The sequence below is a fragment of the Anas acuta genome, chromosome 2 (genome assembly GCF_963932015.1).
Source record: "Anas acuta chromosome 2, bAnaAcu1.1, whole genome shotgun sequence".
NCBI lineage: Eukaryota > Metazoa > Chordata > Aves > Anseriformes > Anatidae > Anas > Anas acuta.
In genome coordinates this window covers 78,130,342-78,152,835 of record NC_088980.1, presented here as the reverse complement: position 1 = coordinate 78,152,835, position 22,494 = coordinate 78,130,342, and the positions used below count along the sequence as shown (strand labels likewise).

General features: G+C 37.2%; 1 protein-coding gene across 1 annotated transcript in view; it reads left to right on the top strand.

Annotated features, from left to right (window-relative positions):
• The window catches only part of DROSHA (drosha ribonuclease III), a 71,035-nt gene that overhangs the window by 25,166 nt on the left and 23,375 nt on the right, over nucleotides 1–22,494 (top strand). Inside the window, exons 14-21 of the mRNA XM_068670871.1 lie at nucleotides 3,235–3,359; nucleotides 5,387–5,486; nucleotides 8,342–8,449; nucleotides 12,331–12,438; nucleotides 14,865–15,003; nucleotides 15,658–15,718; nucleotides 17,680–17,739; nucleotides 19,720–19,819. Coding sequence (XP_068526972.1) covers nucleotides 3,235–3,359; nucleotides 5,387–5,486; nucleotides 8,342–8,449; nucleotides 12,331–12,438; nucleotides 14,865–15,003; nucleotides 15,658–15,718; nucleotides 17,680–17,739; nucleotides 19,720–19,819 — 801 coding nt within the window. The remainder of the gene's footprint in view (nucleotides 1–3,234; nucleotides 3,360–5,386; nucleotides 5,487–8,341; nucleotides 8,450–12,330; nucleotides 12,439–14,864; nucleotides 15,004–15,657; nucleotides 15,719–17,679; nucleotides 17,740–19,719; nucleotides 19,820–22,494) is intronic.

The following is a 22,494-nucleotide window of genomic DNA, read 5'->3' as shown; positions in this document are numbered from 1 at the left end:
TAAGAGACGCGGGACACAAGAATTATGTGGTGTCTACTAAAAACTGCGGACTTCTGTTTGCATGGATTGGCCAGCATCACAAAGATGGTATCTCAATAACAGGCATGTTTTAGACCTCACATTTTAAACAGACATGCAACTTTATATGTTGTAAGACCTTCCTTTCTGTAGCTTCATTTTCCACTTTTATTGCACAACATATGAGAGGATAAAAATGAATTGGAATGATGCTTAAAGGGAAATTTTGTGTGCTGACTGAAGAACCTGTTCCCAGACTGAAGCCATGACGCCCTTCTAGATATACATATATCAAGCCTCTAAAGTACAGCAGCATTACATTTAGTAAATTACCTTAAGGTAATCATAATTTATCAGATTATTTTCCCCTTCGTTTCACCGAGTATTTTTTTCTGGCTAAAACTTCCTACACTGAAAGGAAAATAAGACCATGTGTGGGAGTGTGAGATACAGAACACGTGAACTCTCAGTATGGAAAGCCCTACTGGAGGTGGTTAAAATGAAGGTAGAACCTTGTAATATAAATTGTTAGCATTAATTGCTTAATTTAACATTGTCTGTGGTTTCTGTGATACAAAGTACTTGGTAGTATGCAAGCTTTCAGCATATTAATGGCGTATCTTCAGTGGTTTGGCTGATGATATGCTGACTTCAGCTAGCTGAAAGCTTGCTCTTTTTTTCTTTAGCGTGAGGGTATGTCTATATGCTCCTTTTGTGCATCACTCAAAAAACTAAATGCCTTCATGCACAAGGCAACACAGTTTGAGTGGTAGTGTTAACTTTGATTTCCCGTGATTTTTATTGACAAACTTTGTGTTCTACAAGATGTTTTTAAAGATGTGTGTGGACATCAAAATATGTAAGCATAAAAGAAATCTGCAATACTTTGAAACGTTGTCATGTTATAATGTCACCCTTGGAACATGTTTTTCTCTCAAGATTGCAAAGATTTTTTTCTTAGTTTGTGGATTTTTTTCGGTTCATTGCGGCATATTCTATTGACAATGAAAGTGAAAAATGGTGTGAAAGTGTTTTCTGTGCATTTTACAATGTTAGAAGATGAAACAGTTCTAATAGAGACAATGTGAAACTGTTTTAGTAAAAGACAACTTCTAAATTTAATTTTATGCATTTGACACGACAGAGTAAAACCACTAAATTTTATTTTGCTGCTTTCCTCCACTGTGTCACTTCAGAAATAATTTCTCTTGTGAACAGACTTTCTATGTATTTTCTTTTTTAAAATGTGGTGTATATATGTATGATGGAGGAATTGATAGGCATATGTCCCATTTAACAACAACCAATAAATAGCTCACTGTTATTTAAAAGTAATTTATTCATAGTGCTTCATTAGTTCAGTAAAAATTTGTATTGGAAGAGATTTAAAGGTTCAGATTTTAATCCTTTTTAATACTTCACTCTTTTAAAATGCTGCTGCTTTTTCTGCCAGTAAAAATCCATATATTCTTAACATATTTCGGTACTATATCTGGATATATTTTCACATGTCTAGCATGTGGAACATATAGAAAAATATTGCCTGTAGCCTCAATATATTGATTTTTAATCCGTATATCCAATATACTTCTTGTTATATATTCTCTTATCCGTATTTTGCCTTCCTGATTCTCAGAGAAATTGTTGTGAAGCAAGGCTGCTTTCTTAAAGAAAAAAGGGTGGGGGGAGATTCCTCATTTCCTCATTCCTAATGTCAAGGGGGCAGGGGGAGAATGGGACAGCAAGTAACTTGTGTTAAGTTCAAAAAAAAAAAAAAAAAAAAAAGCTTTTCAATTTATCTTTCTGCAAAACTCACAAAACCTCAGGAATTTCAGCTCTGGATTAGAGATCTAATTTATACCTGCTAGAAATCCTTCCTGTTTTTCATTAGACTTTGCTGTCCTATTCCTCTTTTATTGGAAGTGCTGTGAGGAAACCCTTTTTCATCTCTTTTAAACTTGCCAGCATGTGCAACTTTTTTTTTTTTTTTAGTGGGAAGATGTAGCTATGTTCTGCCATCATGCCTAAAGGGAAGCTGATAAGTATTTTTCCCTTGGAAAATGTTTCTCTATCTGAAAGTCCAAGTTTTAGGTAATCTTTTTTAGAATAGATTGGAAGTTTTGCCACCTGAGGAGGTTTGCCTTCATTTCTAGAATAGGCTTTGCTTATCCATGCAGAAAATGATTCCTGTGAACAGTTCTTCAAAGGTGGTTTGAAGGGTGAAAGCTTTGTTCTTGACACAATTTTTATTGTTTTGTGAAGAGAATGATGGGAGCTGTTTTTGTAACTCTGAAACTTGTCTTTGAGAAATTCGCAGTGCTGAATTAGAAGTTTTGAGGTGCAGGTAACTAGAAGTAATGCCCTTTTTCTGAAACCTTAGACAAGCAGAAGGTATCGGCCTCATACATCTGATTGCAAAGTGGGGAGTTAGCAGGCGCATAACAAAGCAGCTTGGGAGGTAATGGAGAAAATATTTACTTGAAGACAAGCTGCAACTTCAGCCGAATCCTTTTTTTAATGTAAGATGAGTGATCAAGAGCTCTGTAAGCAGCATGTCATCTACAATGACATGTAATAACTCATTTTCTTCATTTTTAAAGGTGAAGTGAAAGTCACCTTCTCTTATGCTGTCCTTTTTAACCAAAAAAAAACTCCTCCTGTTTTGAAATGTAAAAAGGACAAAAGTGTCCTTAATATACAAAACTGGATTCCTCATTATATGCATCAGCCTGGGAGCCTTTTCTAAGAGTAGCACGATGCTTTTTAAATTTTTTATATCACTTTGTGTGATTTGATCTAATAATTTCTGCACTTACACTGGGAAATAAGGACTAAATCAGAGAGGTAACCTGATCTTAGAGAAGTGCTTGGGCTTGGGGGAGCCTGAATGCCAAAATGCTAATCCTGACTTTATTTCCAGCGTGATGCTCAACCGAAGAAAGCTGCTTTAGGTTCTCAGAAATAATAAAACTGTAGATTTCCTAACTTGCAAAATGAAAATAGTCTTCCCTTTTTTTGCTGTGAGAGCTAAGTTAATTAACTTTGTTTCAGTCGTTGCCATTGCCAAATATTGATTATAATATAAATGATTAGTTTTACGTGTATTTTAATAAGCTTGGAATATTGCTGCTTCGTGGTTCCTGGACAGTGTGGGCTAGAGGCAATAAATTTTTCGTGGAACTGTTGTCAATTAGGTATATTTTGTTTTTCTCCTAGAAACCCAGCTCAGTTCGTATTGATCAACTGGACCGCGAACAATTCAATCCTGATGTAATTACTTTCCCTATTATTGTCCACTTTGGGATACGACCTGCTCAACTCAGTTATGCTGGAGATCCTCAGTAAGATGCTTTTCCTTCCATCTTCCATTCAGAAACTCATTACTGTTGTCATTTGTGACTTAAATAGGGCTTGTTTATGTGCTTATCAAGTCCGATACAAAGCTTAGTGCTTATGGGATTGGACACTAGCTTTTGCAAATTAGAGAATGAGGTGTAATTTCTTCTGGATTAATTCAGGATCTTCTCAAGTAAATGTGCATGCACATGCAAGAACAGTTGTGGGTTGTCGTTTGTTTTGTTTTTTTCCAGAGAATAGTTTTAACAGGAAAGAAGGAAAACACATCCTTCCTCAGGCTCTGCAGTATGTGGACTTGTGAGCTAGAGGACATGTTTAGACCATTTTGTTTAGCAGGCCTGAGTGAACCTACCTTTTGTAAATTTCTTAAATCGCTGCTTGAACCTTCTTAGTGTACTGACAGGAAGATTCCAGGTAATCACTTTCTGAATGCTGTTGTACATTATATTAAAAAAAAAAAGACTGAATTTCTTTTTTCTTCTGAGCATCTACATGACTTGATTAGATGCTCTTCAGGTCTTACGTCTATTAATGTATAATGTAGCCATTTACTGTTTGCTTTCTTCATGGCACTTACGTTTCTCTGCACCCTGTCTTCCTTCTTTGTCTTTTTTTTTTTATGACCTGAAGGGTTGAGTCTGTCTGCTGCTTTTAGCTTGGAAGATTTTGCATTCACTACTTTTGCATGTACCTTTTCTATCCTTATAGATACAGGAACAGAGTGAAGAGGGAAGCAGAACTTCACGAACAGCAGGGAATACTGTTTCATTATGGATTTGTGTAGTGGCATAAAAGTTGTTGCCAGGTTTTATTCTAGAAGTCTAGAAGTTTTTTGTAACTAATTACACTTTCAGGGAATTATTCCATTGACTCACAGGTCTGTTTTCTGAATGATGACAGAAAATAAACCCCAGCTCTTCTGCATGTATAGTTAAGGTTGTCTCTTTCCTCTTACTGATCAGTGCTATTTGACAACATTGAATTTCACATGCAGTTTTGAGGCCCGGTTACTCCAGTGCACGTGTATGACACACATTCTTCTACAACTCTTCGGGGATTTTAGATTTAATATTCTGAGTACTTCTGTATCGTCAGCAATTTTTTTTTTTACCTTAGTGTTTTCACTCCTTTGGTTGTCAAGGATGTGTATAGGAGTGCTCTTTTACATTTGTTTTCAGCAAATTATACTTTTTTAGTCTGAAAGGCTTGTGACTTAGTGTTACAGATTTTGTGAAATTCTGCACGATATTGACCTCTTTTTATTAACTTTGATAACTTGAGAATGGGGAAAAAGCTGATATGTGAACTTAAGCTTGCATCATAAGTCTTGCAGATAAGTCTCGGGGGTGAAAAGAGTGGGTGCTTATCCAGACAGTAACAAACCCTGTTGCCTAAATTTCCATCTGGCTAGACCATCCCAAAATGCAAGTAGGCAAGATGGCTGGGTAAAAACCGGGAACCTTATGTATGCACTAGCCACAGAGAACTTGGCACTGTAGGGCATGAACTGAAGCTTAATTTCACTATTCACAGAATGCTTGTGTTGCTTGTGACTCATAGGCCTTCTCTTCATGTGCTTCATTAAAATGTTTCAGCCAGTGTAAGGACAGACACTTCCTGGAAAATATTAGTACTTCTTGGTGAGCAACAGGGGAATCTCGTGGAGATGAGGGAGTCTTCTGCCTGAACTGAGATGTTGCACTATGGGGAAGTCTTTTCAGCAGGCACAGGTGGCCTTTTGGTGAGGATAGGTGGGGATCTGGGAGACCTGGGTTCTCCCCTGAGCTTTGCTGTTCACCTCACATTGCACCCTGATGCCTCCTCTATGTTGCGGTGTCTGTGTCAGTAACAACTGTAGGGATGCTGTCACCTTTCTTGGAAAATGCTTTGAGATCTTTTGAGCAAAAAGATGCTTGTAGGTTATCCACGTCTATGTGAATTCAGAAGGCCAAGCTCCAAGACGCTTCTGTTATATCAACTAAAATACTTGTTTTCTGGTTTTGTCCTTCAGATACCAAAAGCTGTGGAAGAGTTACGTGAAGCTGCGTCACCTGCTGGCTAACAGTCCCAAAGTCAAACAGGCTGATAAACAGAAATTATCACAGAGAGAGGTATGCTGGGCCTTCCCATATCTGATAATTGGGCACAGTAATTCAGGATGGAGTGAAGCTGTATAAGTGCCCTTTTTATGGAAACAATAGAAATCCTTCACAAAAGGTTTTCTTCTGAGGCTGCTAATACAGATTTTATTTTTATCTTTTCTTGTTAGTGAATGGATTTTTTTCATTTTTTCCTTTTATGCAACTCCCATACTACTTCAAGTTTTTTTTTATCCAATTACAGAAATGATCTTTGTGGAGCCATAACTTCTTTACAGCCCTTGCCTTTAATGGCTTCAGGAATTAGCATAAAGAAGGACTTTTCATTTCAGAATGCTCTTTTAAGCGTCTCATCATTTTAAATATTCCTCTTTTGAGATTAAAAACTGTCATGCTTGTGCATAGTTTTAAACTAATTTATTAGACTATCTTAGTGAATTCCTTAAGATCTTTGAGTGGTAACAGAACATCTTAAACAGTTGGGATAATCCGGTTGTTCTTAGTAATATTTAATGATAGGTGTGTGTATGAATATTTTTTCCCCCAGAGTGATGAGCAAAAAGCAATTCCAAAGTGTAAATGCTCAACCAAAAGTAGAAAAATAGTCACCTACATGTAGACAAAAGTAGCCCACTCTAAGGTATCCGTCATCTAAGGTTTTACACTGAAGCTTTGCATTTGTCTGGTGACTTGTCTGTCAGACACTCTACATTGGACAACTTATATAAATAATTCAGAGAGGAGAAATGAACTTCTTTGGCACAGGATGGATAGTGGTGTGGTTTTATTTATTAAAAAGCCAGGCTGTTATTTTAATTGCCTCTAATTTGCTAATTCTGTGTCCGTGGTTATGGTAGCTGTAGCTGTTTGACACCCTATTTGGTTTTGTTACTGCTGCAAAGCATATTATGCTGTTACATGACAAAGAGTCTTAGTTGATGTTTTATTTATGCTGGTGGTAAACAAGCCCTTAGCTTCCCTCCCTGTAAACGTGTGGAAAAAAAACCAGGGTTACAATTCACCAGTGCCACAATTTTTAAGGGGAAAAAAAAAAAAAATTGGACCCTATAGGAGATGGTCTTCTTTGCTAGAGCTTTCCGTGCTCAGAGGAGAGCAAGTGGAAGGGAGGACCATTGTGTTTTGGACATGTTTTTATCAGTGGCTATTGGATGGCTTGTGTAAAATGATGGTGGATTGGTTGTAGGGGAGTGATTGTTTAGCTTCAGAAGATAAAAATGTGGTGGTATTTACAGTGTGGTGTTCTGGTCTTTGTTTCTAGACTGTTTAGGATGATGGGTTTCTCAAGTTGTTGTCTGCAGTCAGAGAGAGGTGTGGGGCTGAAGCAGAAGCTTTACATGAGGATAACCTCTGCATTCTGCTAATGGAGGTGTCAGCAACACAGTAGGAGCTGTAGGGCTGCACCTAACTGGTGCATGTGCTTTTAAGGATTGAGTCATGTATTATGAGTAACGCTGGAGTGCTCCTGAGCCCGTCAGCCTGAAAGTACAGCGAGGTCTCACAAGCACGCTAGTGCCAGTGTTGTAAAACTCCCGATGGCACGGCCTTGAAATGCAAGTTTTAGACAGTGCCCAAGGGGTGCGGTGCTGTAAGCACCTCTGCCCTCAGTCATTCACCACTTGCGATTGCATGATGTTATTTGTGACAAGGTCATGCGTAGGGGCTCTAACCTGACTTTGACTTCTTAGAGCAGATGCATAAGTTGGGACCCTAAGGCTCACTTTGAAGGCAGTTAAGAGAGAAACGTGTTTTCTGAAGCCCCTTCACTGCATATGAACGGAGCCTGGGCTGACTAGCATCCTAAGCTAGACATCTCAGTACTGTCTAGAAACAGGTTTGATTAAACTGTTTGGGTAGATGTGCCTCTTGGAACCATTCTGTGAGTTTCTCTGGAGCAGAAAGCACAGCCTGTTCCTGCCCAGAGATGCTCGCTGGCTTCAGACTGGGAACTGGGAAGGGATGGCTTTGAGCGTGTGCCCTGTAGGGAGGAGAGGAAGGATGAGTTGCAGCTTTGAAAAGTTTTCTTGACTGAAGAGGGAAGAGCTCTGGGGGGTGTCTTTACTTTAGTGCATGCTGCATACTGCAGGGGCTCTGTAGTATTGGAACCAGAAGATCCTGGTCTGGAGGGGATTTATTTTAGTGGTTTTTCTTTTTCATTCCATTTTTACAGAGAATACTTTTTTAAAATGGCTCTGTCAGAGAACCTAAGTACCCATTTCATAGCTTATACAGCCAAAAGCACTGTTGTGCAACATCAAACAGGCTGTGTGTTTTTTTTTTTTAAAAACGTTTAAAGTACCTTTAATTTAATTGTAATAATATTGGTAGATTTCATCATAATAGGCTCTAGGACCAGCGAATGCTGACCCCTTTCCCAGACTGGTGGTACTGACAATAGTGTTATGATGTAGCTGGGGTCATGTAACTTTCATGGCTTTCTGTTATTTAATCTGTTGAATACCTTATTCCTACTGAATTCTTCAGACTGGGAATGCTCACGGACATAGACTTGAAGAGGTTGTTATGCACAATGGTAAAGAAGGTTCTTTCATTATAAGGATGTTAGCTTGCTTGTGTATGCACAACTTTGGAAGGTACAGGTAGAGCTAGTTTGTTTTGTCATCTACAACAAAAACTAGTCATATTTATCTTCTTGGTATGACAAAATCTTTTGTCTGCATTGTATTCCATATCCACCGTGGTCTGTGGCTGGCAGTTACAAGAGTTACAGTAGTTTTAGAAACCATTTGCCGAAAGTGAACCTTAAATATTGCGAATGCACGTGCTTTCTTTGATGCTGCTTTGCTGTAGAAAGTTCTTCACAGGAGCTGTGTTTTCTGCCTGTCTAGGAAGCACTGCAGAAAATCCGGCAGAAGAACACGATGAGGCGTGAAGTGACTGTTGAATTGAGTAGCCAGGGATTCTGGAAAACAGGGATACGCTCCGACGTCTGCCAGGTGACTAAACTGCAGAGATGCATGATGTATTGTTTTTCTCCATTGCTGCCACTTACCTCCTGTAAGAATTTGCTATGGTTCTGTGCTGAAGAACCAACCACTGGAAATTAATACCTTTGCCTCAACATGATCTGTTGCTGTAGGGAGCTGTTCTAGCCCCATTCACGCACACACACACACCTTTCCCAAGAAGCTATCATATAGGTGTAATTTTCCAGCTTGCTACTCTTGACTAGCACAAAGTGGGGCAGGCGTGGGAATGATAGGACTCAAGAATGGTGAATTTGAGACCTGGAGGTCTGAAATGCAGTAGGCTTGACTTCTATCAACTGTATGTTGAGTCAAGTGCTGAACATCAATGCTTCTTCATCAATTGGGTTGATATTAGATATTTTTAGCTTAAGATATCTTTATATTTAGAGATTTTTTTTTCTTACTGTAGCACAAAGTGTTTTTTTTTTTTTTACTTGAAAGAAAAAGAATCAAACATGGATTAAAAAAGGGTGACCCTCAGTAGGAAGATCTTTCAGATAAGTTAATGTTCTAAACGCATGAAACTTTCAAGGTGCAAATCTCTGCTGGATCCTAATCCCAACAAGCAGGTGGCAGCCACCTACTTTGATTACAAACAAAAGGTTTAAATATAATAAAATGCATTTGTCTAACATTGTATTAGCAAAATTCAAGTAAGTGTATCAGCCAAATAAATATAATAGTAGTATAATTGGGTTATTTTTGATGTTTCAGAGATGTTGATTAAGAATTACAGGCTAAAAAAAAATCAATATTAATGGTATGAAATAAAAACTTAGGGGTGACTTGGGAAAGGTTTAGTTAGAAATCCTGTTGATGTATTGGAACCTTGGTAAGGCCAGAGGGGGCATTTGAATGGGAGAAAAATGCTAATAATTAAAATTGCTTTTTTTTTCCTGTGTAAAATACTTATTTTGATTCTACAGTTGATTCTGAAGTCAAAGAACAGTTGAACAGTATCCTCTCACGTAGCAGAGGAAATTTATATCCCCTTTCTATTTTTTGTTGTAAATTGGATCTGTTACAAGTTAAGGAAACAGTATAAACTTCTAATTTAGGAGATTTGAAAGTTTCTTCTTATTCATAATAACTTTTAAGATTCAACTTTTAATGTGTCATTGGATATTTTTTGTTCTCATTTGCTGTTGAAGGATAGCAAATCACCTAAGAGCTATGGGAATAAAACTGCACATCTGCAGCCAGAACATCTAAATCAGGCAGTTCTACAATGAAAGTCCTTCGATTTTTTTTTTTCTTTGAGAGGTCAAGAGTAGGCAGACTGTAAATCTGTAAAAATGAAAGACTGCTATTGTTGCTGCATGTTTTTTTTCTAAATCAGACTAAACCTAAATACATGTAAATTAACTCTGTAGGTAGACCTAAAGTGCAGTAATTTAAAAATACTCGCTTTCCTTAGTGTTTAAAAGGATTATAGATTAGAAGATTGAAACTTAAGTCATTCTAACAGTTTAAAGTTGCTCCAAGTTCAATGCAGCTGTTGTAACACTTGTCTTTGTGACTTCAAGAATTAACTTCTTGGGGGGAGGAATAAAGGCGAGTGAAATGTTTTGAAAATGTGCAATGGCTGTTTTCTGCCAGGCTTACTTAACATTATTCAGTGGGTGAAATGCACTTCTTGGTCACTGAGAACTGTGATGGGCAGCACTTACTCTTCAGACTGGGTCCCACCATGAAGATACCCACCCATCATTGTCCTGCTCCTCAACAGCTGCATTAGGTGTTCAGGGAGAGAAATGATGCATTTCAAAACAGATCAGTTTTTCTGACTCTTCTTGGTAGCTTCAGGTCAGGGTTGCACTGGCAGCTTGGCTCTTGCCAAGCTAGGGGACAGCCCTGGGGACATCTGGGAGAGTCCTCTGCTTTGCAATGCCAGCTGCAGCAAGAAAAGAATAGGCAACAAAGGCTAGAATCATATACATAAAAGTTACTAGTATGTTTATAACCAGATTCAAGTACCAAGGTTATGGGGTAGCTCCTGTAGCCGTACAATTTAAAGAGAACTTTTTAATCACTAGCCATTCTTGAGCCTAATACAATTTTAAAGCCTACATTTCAGTTTCTTATAGAGATAAATAAAACATCAGAAACATCAAATAGCTATAATCCATCATGACACACATTAATTGAATCAATCAAGTATTTAGTGCTATGAAAGCAGCAGTTTGTCAATATAACTACAAGAGTCAAATTAAAGACCTTCTACGTGCCTCCCAGGGAGATGCCAATTCCTCATTCACTGCAGAACAGCTGATACAATCTGAAGCTTCTTATTCCAGTCTCAGACTTCGGGCCATATGTATTGGTTGCTCAGTGAAAACAACATCAAACCTTGCTTTGCTGTCTGGCAGCCTGCGCAGGGGAACATACAGGCAGGGAAGCAGAGTTGTCCTGTGAAGCAACGTTTTTACTTACTGTAACTAATTTCTTCCATGAAACACAAATGTGAGATTATGTGGAGATAAGAGGTGTGTTCCCCCAGCTTTTACATTACCCAAAAACTCTAAATGAGTGACATGAACAAAATAAAGTTTCATTTGGACATACTTGTTTTGCTTCCTGTGGTTTTGCATTTTCCTGCTATTCGGAGATCCAGAGAGCCTCTTTCTTGCTGTTAACCAGTTGTTTCCTTTGTTACCTTTGTTACGTGTTCAGTTCTAAAGAACTGAACCAGCAATACCTTACTTGAATAGAAACCTTTGCCATTGGTTATTCTTAACTTCTCATTATTGTAACTTTCACAAGTTTTCTTCTGCTGTTCTTTCTTTAATGCCATGCAGAAATCCATAACGTCACTTACCATGAATTATACATCATCCGATTTGTATGCTTGCTTTCTTGCATCTCTCCACACTATACATTAATCATCTGTAATCATAATATATTCGTCTTTATGAAATTAATATGGATAGCCCTCATATTTTAATTCCCTTAAAGCATGTTACCCTTTTGAATATATTCATGAAATGTCACTCATAGGAAAGACCTGAAATTTGACATCAGTGTCACAAAGGCAGTTACATGCATAAATTCTTGTAGTGCTCTCGCTTTTCACTGCAATGCAAGGTTTTTGATACTGATAATCATCATACTGGTACTGGTAAATGGTGTCATTTCAATCCAGATCATCCACAATCAGTAACACTAAGTGGAATTAGTTTTAAAACTCTGAAAGAGGGAAACTGTTGTTGTTGCAACATAAGTTTACTTCTTATTTATATTTCCCCCAACAGAAAAGTTTCTGTCCTAGATGGTAAAATGACAACCTTTCCAATATTTTTAGCACATAATCCCAGAAATTACTTCAAAAACCTTCAAAAAGCCCTTAACTTCAGTTCCTTTGAAGAAGAATTAATGTAGTAATAACAGTGCTTGAAAATTACTTTTCTTTGTAAAAAGCAGGTTAAAGTGGTTTACATGTTCTCTGATGTTATATGGGGCCAAGGGAGGTGGTCGGTCCTCCACTGGTACTAACCTGAAGCTGCAGGGTATTAAAGCATCTAGCATTGTATTCAGTCACAGGTTCTTGAAAATTTGACCCTGCTGGTGACTAGATGTTTTTCCTCATTCAAAATACTTCAGTAAAACTTAGTATGCATTTATTATTCTGTTTATGTTGGCAGGGGAATGTTCTCACTGTGATTATGCAGGTGGACAAATCCAACTTAACTAAGTTCTGGTGATGGGGATTGGGAAACCATGATTTTCTTATTTTTCTCACTTAAACCAAGACAATGGATGTTGTGACAAATGGGATGTTTGTATTTGTAGCTTAGTCAATGGTGTATTCTGTGCAGTGAAGATGAATGCTTTTCTTTATTGTTTTTTAGCACGCAATGATGCTTCCTGTTCTCACCCACCATATTCGCTACCATCAGTGTCTGATGCATTTGGACAAATTGATAGGCTACACTTTTCGAGATAGGTGCTTGCTGCAGGTAAGTTATGCAAAAATAAATTACTTGCCATTTTGTCTTCCTAAAATTTAGTTTATTTACAATCCTGTCTTCTACATAAAATCATGAAAATGAGCTGCTTTGAGATATTTTGATTGTTTGCACCAAAAATCTTTCAAATGTTTTAGTTATTCCGACAGGTTTTTAAATTAACACATCTATTCTACATCTATGCATGTAGACATCCACCTGCCTTTGCTCAGTGGTAAACTAAATTTGCTTGTAATGTGTAGAAGAAAAAGAATAGTCTGTCTGAAAAGACTGGACGGTACAGTACTCGTTATTTTACCTATTTGTGATGGATAGTGGGTTTCTGCAGATGAGTCAGTGCCTTGCTTTTTCCTTTTATAGCCTGTTATTCCAAAGACGAGTAACTTAAATACAAAATGAAAAGGCAACATTTATAGCTAGTGCAAGGAGTTTTCAAACTTCTCTTCAGCTCTTAATTTCTAAAAGTACGTAATGAAATGTTGCATTTACAAACAAGGGCAGGAACTGGAGAGGAGGGGGGGCTTATTTTTTTTAAATACATCCTTGTTGTGCGACCAGCCATTTATGTGTGTGTGTGTGTGGAACTGGTCAGCTCCAGAAGACTGACTTTTGGCATGCTGGTCCTTTTCCCCATATGTTTCTTCTGAAGTTGCTGAAGGAAAATAGGCTTCTGTTCAAGATCTCTCCCTAAAATACCCAGTCTCCCTCCACTGACTGTGGTAGGGGCTGAAAAAAATTAATTTAATTTTCCCAAAGTTCAAAAAATGCAGTTTCTATACGTGGATGTAGACCTTAAACATCCTGAAGAATTCTAAGTCAAGGCTTGCTGAGATGTTTTTTTCATAGTTTCTCTGTTTTCTAAAAGGTGCTTTTAGAGAAAAAGTCCTACTTCAGTCCTACTGAAAGTTGCATTAAACATTGGGGATCTTGTAGGTTTTGTTTGCAGGCTGCCTTGGTTTTAACATGAAAGATAAAAATGCAGTGACAAATCTTAAATGTTGAGACGAAAGACACAAACTAAAAAACTGATCACATTTGAAAAGGGGAGAACGCATAAAATGAAGTGTGTTGACATCAGTCAAATTAACGTTTAGTTATAATAAATGTTACAACTCTTTAATGCTGATCCCTGTGCATATTTATTTAAAGCACAGTAAGTTGTTCCAGGAAAGACTTGTTAAAAAATTTATATAGCACCTTTAACATTTGTGCATAGAAAATAACAGATGTATAGTTTTGCATTGATTTTCACATGTTCTGTCATATTGTGTTGTTTTTAAAGCACAGACTGGGTAAGAAAGAATATGCTAGCTTAACAGTTCAGACAAGGTAGTGTTTCATCCAGTACAGATGGAGCAGAAGTTGAAAATATGCAGTTATGACAATCTTACTAACATTAGTGAGGAACTGAAAAGGAGAAAATTCTTACTGTTGAATGACTATCATTTTATTCCCAGCAACTGAAATTTCTCTAAGTCTTGTCTTTGGAAAGCTGTAGCCACTGTTTGAATGAAGTGTGCATAGGGCTACTGGAATGTCTTTGCTTATAGCCTGCAGCAACATTCCTGCAAGCGTTTCAGAAACAACTTTCTGCAACTTGAATTTGCTAGTGTCTCTCTTATATAAGGGGTATATGAATGTATGCATCTATGCATGCAAAATATACATTTTCTTTGCATATACACACCCAACAATGAGTTTGCAGAGAGTCATAAAAGCAAGTTAGAGTACCTTTACCTGCTGCCATTTTTGCAATCTTGGTATCAGCAGCAGAGGAAGCTAGAGGGTGCTAAATGGTAGAAACTTAAAACAGAAGACCAATTCTGCCACTGATATTAACTTTCAGTTGAAGAGTGGCCCTCTATGGTCCTGAGAGTCCTGCTTTGTATAACTGTGCCAGAGATAATGCACTTTGTTTGTTTGTTTTTACTTGAAAGTAGGAAAGCTTTACTAATATTTAAATGCCCTTAATCAAATATGTGAATAGTGGAGATACTCTTTACTGTTCCTGTTTTTAATATGAACATTTGTCATGCAACGTTACAATTAGTATATTTTTGAATAAGCAAATGTAGTTGTATTTAAAACAAGTCAGCATAGCTGGTAAGCAAAACTGTTAGGGCAAATTGACAGTTCATGCTTCTACCTTCAAAGGTAATTTTTCTTAAAAAGAAAAAAAAAAAGAAAATTAATTAGGTAAAGTGATGATTGGGCATAAGGGTTGCTTCTTTTCTGACATCTGAAATCATACACCCTATGTTTAAATTGCTGGAACCAAGCTACTAATTGACGACATCACTTTGTAGCTTTTCTTCAAACTAAAAAAAAAGTAATTATTAGCTACCAATCTAGTATTTTTTATTGCATTTGCAAAAATAAACCTAAGACTTCATTTTCTTGCATGTGCTACAATACAGCTTGCCATGACTCATCCAAGCCATCATTTAAACTTTGGAATGAATCCAGACCATGCCAGAAATTCCTTATCCAACTGTGGAATTCGACAGCCAAAGTATGGAGACAGAAAGGTTCACCATATGCATATGAGAAAAAAAGGTACGTAGTTACACCACTACCATTTTCTCTCACCTCACTCTTAATCAGTAAGAAAAAATTTTGTCTGTTACTATTTCATTGTCCATTGCTCTTCTGAGATCACTTTAGTGGAGGATTTCAGTGGTTATACATACAACCAGTGGGATCTTTCTAAACAACTGGATTTTAGAAATTAGTCGAGTTGCTGAGAAAAAGCAAGATAAATTATAAATACTTTTGTAAAGTATTGTTTTCTTAACTTGCTATTCAACATTGTAAGCATACTGGAGGATATTTTGTAAAGGTATCTTATTAAAACGAAAATGTGGTCTGTCTGCTCTAAACTAGTCCTTACCCCTTAAATATATTCAGATGTAGAGAATATTTTTTTTTTTATTTTTGTGTAATGTTCAGAATGTCTTTCATGCAGAGGTAGTATGTCTCTGGCTTTCTGAACACAAACGTAAAAAAGCTGCTTATAATGGTACTGTGGTCAGTTAGAAAACATCTGTGAGGATTATACTTGCTGTAAGTGAGCTCTATAAATAACAGCAAGATTTTGTGTATAGCAATCACAAAGTACCATTTTGAGTAATTATTTTGTCTATGTAAATTGAATTAGCAATTGTTTAATAATACTTATTATATAATATATAATATCGTTTATATTTCTAGGGATAAACACCTTGATAAATATTATGTCCCGTTTGGGACAGGATGATCCAGCTCCTTCCAGGTAAAAAATATAATTGCTTTTGGATTTGTACAGCATGTTAATTATGATCTAGTTGCAAGGAGAGAAACCGTTGCAGGAGTTACTTCAACCAACTTATTGGCGGCAGCAGTTTTGGCAAATAGTTGAAATGGAGTAATGTGGAATTGATTTATCTTCTGGGGATGTGCTGAACTTTGTTTATCAGTGACATAGTAAATGTTTGCCTGCAGAGAAATCCTAAGGAAGGTTTTAAAAGCTAATTCTGTAATTTCTGCTTATCCTTGAAATAAGGGCGAAAATGCTACCTTTTGCTTTCTGCATGATGAAAAATAAGTTCTGTTACTGTTATCATTGCTGTAAATTGGATTCTCCATCACCTTTCCTTGTAGCAGTACTTTTCCTGGCATGGCACCTTGTTAACACAAGTATGATCTCAAATATGGGCTTTGCTGGTCTACTGGTCCAGTTTAAAGAGAGACGCATAAACAGCTGAGGACAAAAAGCTGAATCATTACAGTTGTATAGTATAAATAACCACTAGTTTAACCAATAGTTTAAATAACCACTAAGAGTTCTGCGCAAAAAAGTGTTTGAGCTTAATAGCTACAGACACCAGATGTAGCCAAACTGAGTAAACAAAGCTGATAGGGATAATGCAAGAAACAGTTACATGTGAAGTCTCCTTACTGCCTGAACTAGAGGATGGGGTGTATTGGTTAACCTGTGGTTATGACTGGGCCTTTTGAGAGCCATCACTCTGGGGGAAGCTAGGGAGCAGAAGTAGTTGAATTCTGAATAAACGATTGTTGTAGTGTTCCCCGAATGCTGTTTCAGCTAGACTGTGCCCTTTTCTTTGAGAGTCAATCTTAAGATTATTTCAGCCTTTGTAAAACAATGTGAGATAAGGCTAAATTGCATTCGCATTAAATAATCCACAAAATAAAATCCTGCTTTTGAAAGACCTGTATTTTCTGCTATGTCACTACACAGCAGAGTTTCTGTATTCATCACTTCATTGTTCTACACAGCATAGGTACTTGAATTCTTTCAGCCCATAACAAAGGTCTGCATGAACAAAAGTCATATAATCGTTGAGGGAATGCAAATTATCATAAAAGCTGTCAAACATTCAAAAGATCTTTTGGATACAAAACCATCCTGTGGCTATGGCCTTAATTCTGTTACATCCACATGTGAAATCAAAAGGTGCTAATTACATGCTTAGAGGTGTAGAGCAGAAGTTTGTATATATTTAAAGACAAACTCACATTCCTTTGCAATCCCTGTGTCCTGTTACTCCTTTGTTTTATAAACAGGCAGAGAGTTCAGGGGGAAATGAAACTTTATGCAAAACAAAGGGAAACTGGGAGCAATCACAAGAAATCACTGAATATAAAGTGTGTAGAACTTTACGGTATCTTGGAATGTATCTTGCTCAGCAATTCTTTGTTTTGAGCTCAAATGAAATTACAGAAAACAGTCTGCGTGTCTGTCTGGTATTTAAAGGTGCCATGAAAAATGAAGGTACTTGCTCCATTGTAGCTCTCCCATACCAACAAGTCTTGCAGAATCACCGTACCCTGCAGGTGTTGGTGTTAATTACGTACACTGCCCTAGTTACCCACTAAAGGCAGAAGGTGGTCATTTGTTTCAACCACCTGATGTCCTGTTATGAACAAAGAAACCCAGTCTCAGCAGGGCTTTACACAGTGCCAGTCAACAACAGTTTCCTCTCTGCATTTATTGTGCTCTGACAGTAGCTCAGAATGGAACACACAGAAATTTCAAAGACTGTCACTCGTGAGTTTTAAGACTTGTGTAGTTACTCTGTTTTTGTACCCTCATGCTCCAGAGAGGGTGGGGAAGGCTGCAGGAATGGCTATTCATGTCTGATTAGCAAGCAACTCATAAATGTTCCAAATGTACTGTGTAAGTTACAGGCATGTGCTATTTAATAGTAAACCTTAAATTGTCTTTTTCAGGATTAACCACAACGAGCGTTTAGAATTTCTGGGAGATGCTGTGGTAGAATTCTTAACAAGGTAAACAGGGAATTCTTCAATAGCCCTCATTGTTGTACATTATTCTCATACCATTTGGCTTATGAAGCTTTGCAGTGTATGTTCACCACCTGTGTTTGCAGTCCTGCCCCTGATATTTCAAGCTGCACATCTGCACATGCCTCTTGAAAATTCTTCTCATGCTGCTGCTGAGAAACTGGAGTTTGTTTTACTGAGTGTGATTTAAAGTTGATTGGAGTTCTTAGAAATTAATATTTCAGCAATAGTCAAATTGAACTTTGTATCCATTTTTTACAGGAAAGATTTTTATTAGCATGCCATTTTGTTTCCATAGGTTCCTTTTCTCTAGCTGCCAGTGAAAAACACTAATTGGTAATATTGAATGTGTTGCAGCTCTTAATTTCCAGCAATGAGGGCTATATCTTGCGTAGTGTCTGTATATAAATAAAATTGTTGAGGACAAATCTAAATTATTTAGAACTAAAAGCAAGAAATCATGCTTCATCAGAACAGCTCCAGTTTTGGTCCATTTCAAGTACTCTGAACTTAGTGAACAACACAAAAATATTGTAAAAGCTACCTTCACTGGGTTCTCTTAGTGGGCACTGGTGGCAGCCAATTTCCATGAAACAAGGATTATCCATTTTCACTGCTTTGTTTTACCACTGTTAATGGGAGAATAGTCTTGTATAAAGAAAAACTTTACAGTAAGTTTGATACAAATAACAAAATTGCCCCTATCTCCATTCACTGCTAGCCTCTACTGCCCATTAGCTACTCAGTATTAAAAGCTATTAGTCTGTAAAGGTCTCCACTGCCCTTAAAACCCATGGCCTTTTCTCCTATAGAACAATACTTGCTGGTAAGATGGAAGACTTGCTGAATAAATTGTCTTGCATTTTTCATTGTCATTGTTCATCAACCATCACTTGACTTTCTGAGCTAACTTTTGTCTCAATTAAGAAAAAAACTCTGCTATGTTTCTGTTCAATAAAGCATGTAAACACCTATTTAAATCTGAAGCTTTTTTCCCAACTCAACTTCAGGCTTCTGCTTTTGTGAATTATGATCCTTGATTAGATTGCCTCTAAGTTGTATAGCAACTCTCCTTCTTAAATCCTGTTCCACCTGCAGATTTTTTCCCTTAGTGGTGGATTAATAAGTATTTTAATAATTAGCACTCGCTTACCAGTGCAATCCAGTTTTGGGGTTCTGAAAACCCTCTTCAACTTTTCTTGATGTAGGTTCGATAGCCATATAGAGCTAGTCAGTGTCATTTATCTTTACTCAAGTCTTGGTTGTCTCATTGAATTCTTGTTTACTAATAAAGTATATTACTTTCACGATTATAAATATCATTACCAGCAGTTGAAAGCCTGTGACTTTAACTCATTTTCTCTCTGTTTGTGGTATTAATGACTTCACGCATTTGATAAATACAGACTGTTGATTCCTGTTCTTTGGCTCTGTTAGCATCTGTTTGGTAATGTTGTTTTTAAACAGACTATTTTTATTGGCATTTAAGAGCAATTATTTTCTAAAGTACTGTAAAAATAAATAAATTAATTAAAAAACTAAATAAATCCCAAGTGGTGGTCCAGGCTGAATAATATCATCGTAAAGCACTGTGGTGTACCTGTGGCACAGAGTTCAAGCCAGATGGTTCTCCCCTACTTTTATTGCTCAGCATCCTCCAGGTAACCCTTTGTTGTTGGTAGATGCCTTCAGATGAGGGAACTGCCTGTCACTGCAGGGGTTTAGAAATTATGTGCTGCCCAGTAAAGAAGCAGCACTCATTCTCCCCTGCTTCCTGTGCTACCCAGACAATATTATTGAGAACTGTTTTAATCTTTGATTGTTTCTTTACTTTCAAACTGATCTTCTGCCTTGGGAAGGGACCCATTACCAGCTAGGATCTGATGGGAAAGCAGTCTTCCATAGAGGTGTACATCAGTTCATCTTTAACCAAATGCTGACACCATCTTCATTTTGTTTTGCCAGTGTCCACTTGTACTACCTGTTTCCCACTCTGGAGGAAGGAGGACTAGCTACATACCGCACCGCCATCGTTCAGAACCAACATCTGGCCATGCTGGCTAAGGTACACCCCTATGCTTTATGTGTCTGCAGCTGAAACCCATGTGTGAGACTATTAGTGCATGAGTAGCTTCTTGAGGGATCTGTCTGCTTCAAACATCAGCCTTTATCATGTTTTGTGCACAGAATTTAGGGTACAGGAGCTTTTTTTAATTTGTAAGTTATTTTAGAGATGAAATAGGGCTTGGTGTTACCTCCAGAGCAGGTTTTTAAGAAGAATAGTTGGGTCATTTTTGCCAGCAGAAGATTAGGTTTTTAGGATGCTTATGGTGAAGGTGCCTCTATATTTAACTTTAAATAACATAGATGTTGAGATTGGTAATAGAAGGGAAGTAAAATTGGTTGACTTTAAAGGGACTGTGTGATGGAGCATTAAGGTAGAAGATGGCAGCAGGCTGTAGAGACAGTGGAGGGGTGGTGGTAGAGGAGTTTGTTTCATCCACTCCCTAACCTAAGCAGTTACCTTCAAACTTGCTGTGAACTGTGAAAGAACAAAATGTTAAGAAGTCTTTTGGTGAAAAGTAGCATTACATCATGGGAAAAATTGAGATGCCTCTGATTTTTATTTTATTTAATTCTGTGAATGACAGGAGCTTTTTGTATTCCTGCATGATACTGGAGGTGGGAATATGATATACAAAGCTCATTAAATCTATGTTCATAGATAATTTGGTATTCCCTTATTCAGATTTGATTGTTAACATATTTTTTAAAAAAACAGTCTGAGGCTTGCCAATATAATGTATTAGGCCATGCACGTGCGCATGCATCTCCCACGACCACCCCACTGTGTATTGCTGATGATTTTCAAGTCTCTCTTAATCTTGTCTGTTCATACTCATGCGATAATTTAAACAAGCATATACAGTCTTGAGATTTTGGCAAAAACTGCATGATTTCTAACATGCCTTTTTGCTGAATCCTCTGGAGAAGTGTAGGGTAGGGAATGAACAAAATCATTTTCCTCCAAAGCTTTCTTTAATGATTTAGATAGGCATGAATTGATTGAAAAACATTTCAACTGGGGCTTTGTTTTTAAATACGATATTGAACTGTCTGACGCTGAATTTACTTTATTTTTTAAAGTCTGAATCAGGTAAGTTTATATATTCTTCCAGCTCTTTCCACTATACTTACTATTCTAAATGAACGATCTTTGAAAATTTATTGCAACATTTTTTAAACTCTATTAGATAGAACAGTAAGTACTAGATATCTATACATTCCTGATTTCCTAACTTACCCTTTTTTCCTCTTGTATATCTTATATGACCATCCTGGTTTCATGCCCATTAATTAACCCCATGCAGTGCCGTGTTGCACGCAGTTTACTTTCTCAAAAAATTTCTCAACTCCTTCAGTTCTCTTGGGCATGTGGAATGCTGTTTTAATTGAAGATCAAAGGATAAATTTCTGTGGCTTCTAAGAGATAATGTTGCAGCAGTTTTAAAAACAGTCTGAGCCATGTCTTGATCAGAAATGAGATGTAAAGCATATGCAAAATATTCTGAATGCAAGCAATGAAAATGAAGCTAAGACATTGGAGAAAAGAGTTAATGCAAACAAATGAAAAAAATCTAAAGTTTAAATTTGTAGTAAAACAATATTCCACTTTGATGTTAACTAATGAGTGTTCCCTGCACTGGATAAAGTGGTAAGTGGTATTGTCCTTTGTTCTGGAGCTGTGAATATGTTCTCACACATTGAAAATGGAAGACTCCTTTTTTCAAATTGAGATGTCTAAGCCTCACATCTCAAATACCTTAGTTTCTCTACTTTTAGCTCTTAAATATACTCTGGGAAGATGAAGTTGAAAGTTAATGAGAAATTGGTCAGTAGCAACTTACGCCCATTTGGGAAGAACCTATTCTCATACAAATTTTGCAAGATGTGCAAATTTCTTCCTTAAAAATCTCAATAATGGTTTTGTGTCAAAAAGATGAATAGAAAAAGAGAACCTAGTAGCTCTTGCCTGCATTTCTATAGCAGAATTATCATACATTATATGATGCATCTGACTCACTACCTTAAGTTCTGACTGGCAAGCAGAAATATGGCTTAGGAAAAATGAATGTTAATGATTCACAGTTGAAAGGAAGAAGAAAGCTAGGTGGCACTGCAGATTAAAATATCAGTTCTGCTTTCAGTGCACAGAGGCTTTTGGTATTGCCACCTGTTGAAACTCATAAAGGATAAAGTCAGATGTTTACTGGATTGTGTCTGTCAGAGTTCCTGTAACTCAGTGTCTTGCTTTGTTCTCTTCTCGTAGGAGTAATCTTTTTCCTCAGCGTTAACTCCCCTCCCTTTGATTGCTGCTTCAGCATTTCTGAAGGCGAAGCACATGAGTGCAAACTACCAGCAAGAGACAGGGCACACTGTTACATCCATCTGATAGCAGGCTGTTTTTCTGTCACACCCTCAGCCCTCCTCTTGAATTCCTTCCTAAATTTAACTAATAACTTATTTTGATCTGTCTTCCCTTGAATCTTTGGTTTGATAATTCCCAGCTTTACCACAGTATTACACTGTAGCTGCTTGCCTCTAGAAAACAATTAAAGTGTTCTAATTTTAAACTTAAAGCCGATGTCTGAACTGAAACTGTGGAGAACAGCTTTAACGTTCCCTCAAATCCAGTTGCTGCATCGCAGTGGTGTAATTGAGTTCTAGTGACTATAACTT